General features: G+C 38.2%; 1 protein-coding gene across 1 annotated transcript; it reads left to right on the forward strand.

The window, feature by feature from the left end:
• The first annotated feature begins 1193 nt into the window (after positions 1 to 1193).
• On the forward strand, positions 1194 to 2129 carry LOC132017718 (olfactory receptor 2W3-like). The gene has a single exon (XM_059399690.1). It carries the CDS (start codon positions 1209 to 1211, stop codon positions 2127 to 2129), a length of 921 nt encoding a protein of 306 aa, XP_059255673.1. The 5' UTR covers positions 1194 to 1208.
• The last annotated feature ends 4545 nt before the right edge of the window (positions 2130 to 6674 follow it).

The raw sequence follows: 6674 nt of genomic DNA on the forward strand, positions 1-6674 counted from the left end.
GATGGGGGGTAAATACCTGGTAGTGCAACTGCCGGGTCATAGGGTAGCTCTATTTTTAACGTTTGGAGGAACCTCCATACTGTTCTCCAGAGTGGCTGCACCACCTTGCATTCCCACCAACAGTGTAAGAGCGTTCCTCTTTCTCCACACCCTCATCAACATTTGTTGTTTCCTGTCTTGTTAATTTTTGCCATAATATTTCTTCTTTAAATGTTTGGTAGAATTCCCCTGGGAATCCAACTATCCCTGGCCTCTTTTTTGTTGGGAAATTTTTTATTACTGCTTCAGTTTCCTTGCCAGTTATGAGTCTATTCAAGCTTTCCATTTCTTTCTGTTTCAGTTTTGGTAGTCTGTAAGTTTCCAGCAATACACCCATTTCTTCCAAATTGCTTAATTTGTTGGCCAATAGTTGCTCATAATATGTTCTTAAAATTGTTTGTATTTCTTTGGTATTGGTTGTGATCTCTCCTCTTTCATTCATAATTTTATTAATTTGGGTCCTTTCTCTTTTCTTTTGATAAGTCTGGCTAGAGGTTTATCAATCTTATTAATTCTTTCAAAGAACCAGCTTCTAGGTTCCTTGATCTGTTCTACTGCGGTTCTGGTTTCTATTTCATTGATTTCTGCTCTAATCTTAATTATTTTTCTTCTCCTTCTTGGTTTAGGCTTTATTTGCTATTCTTTCTCCAGATTATTTAAGTGTAAGCTTAGTTTGTGTATTTGAGACTTTTCTAAATTTTTTTTTTAAAGATTTTACTTATTTATTTGACAGATAGAGATCACAAGTAGGCAGAGAGGTAGGCAGAGAGAGATGAGGAAGCAGGCTCCCTGCTGAACAGAGAGCCTGATGCAGGTGTTCAGAATGATTTGACAGTTATCTAGATAAATTCAAGGGACCAGGTGAAATGAGGTCCCCTACCCTTCTGCCATCTTGCCTCTAGAAAATCCTTTTCCTATCTTTCATAGGTGTCTGTTTTCCAAAACTTCTAGTGACCTCTACTTTTTTTGGTATCCAAAAAGAAACAAAAGAAGTTAATAAAACGAGATATTCTTCCTAAAATATACAATCTATATCTGTACAGAATACTGAAATCTTACTTAATTATTTGCACTTGCTATTACTCTGGTCTTAGTCCCTTAGCCTACTTCACTAAGTGCATTGTGATTCTATCTGCTTCCTTATAGGACTGTATTGATGGTCCATTGTCATGACCAACCAGAGCTGCCAGGACCGGTTCATCTTGTTGGGTTTCTCAGACAGACCCCAGCTAGAGCAGACCCTCTTTGTATTTGTTCTCATCTTCTATCTTGTGACCTTGGTGGGCAATGTTGTCATTATCTTGGTGTCCCGCCTGGACCCCTGCCTCCATACGCCCATGTACTTCTTCCTTACTAACCTGTCCTTCCTAGACCTCTGTTTTACCACCAGTTCCATCCCCCAGCTGCTTTTCAACTTGGGTGGCCCAGACAAGACCATCAGTTACACGGGTTGTGCCATCCAGCTATTCATGTTCCTGGGTCTGGGTGGCACAGAATGTGTCCTCCTGGCAGTCATGGCTTATGACCGCTTCACTGCAATCTGCAAGCCCCTCCACTATTCCATCATTATGCACCCTCAGCTCTGTTGGAAGCTGGTGTCTGTGGCCTGGGGTATCGGGCTCCTCAACTCCTTGGCCATGTCTCCAGTAACCATGAGGCTGCCACGATGTGGAAGATGTAAGGTGAAACATTTCCTATGTGAGATGCCAGCTCTGATAAAAATTGCCTGTGTGGACACTGTGGCTGTGGAGAGCACGGTTTTCATCTTGTCAGTAATGATTGTCCTGGTGCCCCTGGCGCTCATCCTCGTCTCCTATAGCTACATTGCCCTAGCAGTGCTGAGCATGAAATCAGCCACGGGAAGAAGGAAGGCTTTCAACACATGTGGGTCCCACCTCACTGTGGTCTCACTGTTTTATGGGAATATTATCTATATGTATATGCAACCAGGAAATAATTCTTCTCAGGACCAAGGGAAATTCCTTACCCTCTTCTACAATTTGGTGACCCCCATGTTGAACCCTGTCATCTACACGCTGAGAAACAAGGATGTAAAAGGTGCCCTGAGTAGGCTTGCGTCCAGAAAGTAAGGTGACTGTAACTTTTCCAAAAGTCTGCTTATTTTACTTAGTTACCAGAAATAAATAATTCTTGAAGTGTAATTTTAGAATTTACTTAAATCTTCCAACCTACCCAATAAAAATTTCCAGGGATGGAGTCTGGGAATATATATTATAAAGCCCCAATATGATGCTAATGATAAACTAGGTTAGACATAAATTTTAATTTGGATAGTATCTTATGTCTACCCTTCAAATCATCTTTCCTCCTCCTTTCCAAGTTGGTCACATGTAATTAAAACCCAATACAACTATAAATCAATGCTTCAGTATTGTGGACTGACTTAAGTTATGCCCAAATAAAATCATATGATGGTCTTTTTCCTCATTGGTACTTTGTGTAATTGTCATTTTATCATGGAATTGAGCCAATGGAGTGCCAAAATACAATACTTTCTGTCTTCTGATATCTTCAAATTTCAGTCTGGAGAAGATGGAGTTATTATCCTAAACACAGCCTATGATATTTAAACTATTTGAGCTTTGTTTTGTTTCACAATCAGCTATATTAAAGTGATCTGGACAGACATTTGTTTTGAACATAGATCCTAAAGTCCCAACCACCGAAGCTCTCATTTTAGTAAGTCTGGAAATATTTGTGTTGAAAGGGGCACCTGGGTGGCTCAGTTGGTTAACATCAGCTTTCAGCTCAGGTTGTGATCCCAGGAACCTGCAACCGAGCTCTGCGTTGGGCTCCCTGCTCAGTGGGGAGCTTGATTCTCCCCTTCCTATTCCCCCTGCTTGTTCTCTCTGTCAAATAAATAAATAAAATCTAAAAAAAAAAAAAAAAGAAGAAGAAAGAAAAAATGTCTTGTGTAGTTTTAACATGGATTTGAGTTTGAAAACAAATAATCCATTCTAGATCTTTTCATTGACAGATTAGGAAACTGAGGCATGGTGAAATATATTTATAATCAAAGAGACCACAAAATGTGGACCTAAAATTTTTTATTACTGTATTACATATTTTTATTATAATATTCTGAAGTACAGTTGATATAAAATGTTATATTAGTTTCAGGTGTATAGCATAAGGAAGGAGTCACCAGTTCTATACATTACTCAGTGCTCTCACCATATGCATAGTCACCCATACAATATTACTATAATATTACTGGTTATATTCCCTATGCTATACTTTCCATTTTCGTGACATTTATTTTATGACTGGAAGCCTGTCCTTCTTAATCCCCTTTATCTATTTCATCCATGCCCCCACCCCCCTCCCCTCTGGCAACCACCAGTTGTCTGTATTTATGAATCTGTTTCTGGTTTGCTTGCTTGTTCCTTTGTTTTGTTTTTTAGATTCCACATTTAAGTGAAATCATGCGATATTTGTCTTTGCAATATTTGACAGATGCTGGAGAGGATGCATCTGTGTGATTCATTTCACACAGCATATTTCATTTACCTCTAGGTCCATCCATGTTGTTGCAAATGGCAAGATATTATTCTTTTTAAAATTATGGGGATGAAAGGCACAGCATAGGAAATATAGTAAATGATATCATAATGTTGTATGGAGACAGAAGGTAGCTACACTTATGGTGAACATAGCACAATGTATAGATAAATTGAATCATTATATTCTACATCTGAAACTAATGTCACATCACATGTCCACTACACTTACATTTAAAAAATATTCTTAAAAGTGATCTAATTCTTTTTTATGTCCGAGAAATATAGTAAAGATTTTAACATAAGCGTCTAAATTTATCACGATGAGTGTAAATGTCCTTACTTTTAAATATGGATTTTATTGAAGGGATTGTTAAAAGCCACAATAATGAAAACCAATATGGAAGCCATGTATATGCTGCCACGCATCCATGGATCTCTATCACACACAAGACTTACGGGGGTGTGCAAAGTTGCAAGCAATTAATTTTCACTTAGAAAAAAATTCAAGGTGTGCCTGGCTGGCTCCCTCAGTTGAACATCTAACTCTTGGTTTCAGCTCAGGTCATGATCTTAGGGTCGTGAGATCAAGCCCCTGGACCAAGCTCTATGCTCAGCAGGGAGTCTGCTCACTCTGCCTCTGCTCCACCCCCCAACTAGCACTTGCTCTCTCTCTCTTGCTCTCTCTCAAATAAATAAATAAGTAAATAAAATCTTTAAAAAAAAATTCAAAAGTCTTCTCACCCTGATTCACCTTAAGAATAAGCATCTTACACATGAAAAAGTGCTCCACATCACTCAGCATCAGGGAAATACAAATCAAAACCACAATGAGATACCACCTCACACCAGTCAGAATGGCTAAAATTAACAAGTCAGGAAATGACAGATGCTGGCGAGGATGCAGAGAAAGGGGAACCCTCCTACACTGTTGGTGGGATTGCAAGCTGGTGCAACCTCTCTGGAAAACAGCATGGAGGTTGCTCAAAAAGTTGACAGTAGAGCTACGCTATGGCCCAGCAATCGCACTACTGGGTACTTAACACTAAAGATACAAATGTAGTGATCTGATGGGGCATGTGCACCTGAATGTTTATAGCAGCAATGTCCACAATAGCCAAACTATGGAAAGAACCTAGATGTCCATCAACAGGTGAATGGATAAAGATGTGGTATATATACACAATGGAATACTATGCAGCCGTCGAAAGAAATGCAATCTTGCCATTTGGGACGACATGGACGGAACTAGAGGGTATTATGCTGAGTGAAATAAGTCAATCAGAGAAAGACAATTATCATATGATCTCCCTGATATGAGGAATTTGAGAGGCAAAGAGCAGTCTTTGGCGGGGGGAGGAAAAAATGAAACAAGATGGGATCAGGAGGGAGACAAACCTTAATCTCACAAAACAAACTGAGGATTGCTGCAGGGAGGGGGTTACAGAGAGGGTGGTTGGGTTATGGACATCGGGTAAGGTATGTGCTATGGTGAGTGTTGTGAAGTGTGTAAACCTGGTGATTCACAGACATGTACCCCTGTGGCTAATAATACATTATATGTTAATTTAAAAATTTAAAAAAAAGAATAAGCATCTTATCCTGGCAAGACCTTTAAATAGCTACATTATCAATTAAAAATTTCAAGGACACATTGCTAGACATAGCTTTGGAGCAAGGCATAAGATAAAAGTTAACCAAATAATTGCATTATATTGTTTTCTTTTTATTGAAGATATTTATTTATATCTCTTTTCCTAAAAAGCATATTAAGCACGATTATGGGCTGGATATGACATTAAGTAGTATCCTTTTGTATCCATGCAGAAAAGTAGTAAAGGTCATTTAAAAGAATGCTAAAGGAGAGGTTTCCTGGAGGAAAGCCAGGTAAGAACAAATTTACTTCTCAGCTCAGAAGGTGTTTCTGTCACTGAAGACCTTCACTTTCCCATCCACAGTCACTCCCATCAGATAGTTCAGATTGCTTCATTTTTCTCTCTTACGCCAATAGTCCACAAATCCAAACTTATCCCAAATACCAGACATTATATTTCCAATTATTTTCTGGCCAAAATCATATCTATGTGATGAACACATTTAACTTTTATAAATCAACTCAACCTTTGTAAAGCAGAATATTTTTGTCTCAAGTCATCTTTTTTCTACAACAAAAAGAATGTTTACAAAGACTGAAAACATTAGTGACATCCTTGGCTTCTATTTCTGTCTTTATTTGGAATCCTCGGCAATTAAAATCATTCAGGTCTTAGCATGTAATAGAGACTCAGTAAACATTTGTTGATTGAATAAATAAAAAGGCTTATTAACCTGTATTTTCTTATGAAAATGATCATGTAATGTGCAAATAATAAGACATGTATCTCTTTTTAGAAATCCCTCTGTACCCACTTGACCCACAAAAGTAGAAATTCTGACAAGAGACCATCACACAAAGCTGGGGCCTCAGAAGGCTATCACCTTGGGGGAAGGGTGCATAAGAAATGCACCCATAGTGCAGAAGACAGAAAAGAAACTTGCTCCTTTTGACTTGGGAGAATAATTGAGTGGCTGGTGGGTGAGGAGAAATTTATGACTTTAAGTATACCAATGTGTGTATTTGCAGCCAAAATCCACACTGTGGTCTAAGAAAACTTGAGAATTGTAGGGTGATCTCCTTCTCTCTGGAGGCTTTCATAACTTTCTCTGTCTCTGATAGACTTTTAAAAATAATTCTCTTGGTTTTTTTATTGAGCTATAATTCACATTATATTATATGAGTTTCAGATGTACAAAATAATGATTTGATGTGTGTATATATTACAAAATGATCAGCACAATAAATCTGGTTAACATCCATCACTGTACATAGTTAATAAATTATTTTTGTGTTGAGAAATTTTTTTTTTTAATTTTTAATTTTTTATAAACATATATTTTTATCCCCAGGGGTACAGGTCTGTGAATTACCAGGTTTACACACTTCACAGCACTCACCAAAGCACATACACTCCCCAATGTCCATAATCCCACCCCGTTCTCCCAAACCCCCTCCCCCCAGCAACCCTCAGTTTGTTTTGTGAGATTAAGAGTCACTTATGGTTTGTCTCCCTCCTG

Source organism: Mustela nigripes, chromosome 5 (assembly GCF_022355385.1).
Source record: "Mustela nigripes isolate SB6536 chromosome 5, MUSNIG.SB6536, whole genome shotgun sequence".
Lineage (NCBI taxonomy): Eukaryota > Metazoa > Chordata > Mammalia > Carnivora > Mustelidae > Mustela > Mustela nigripes.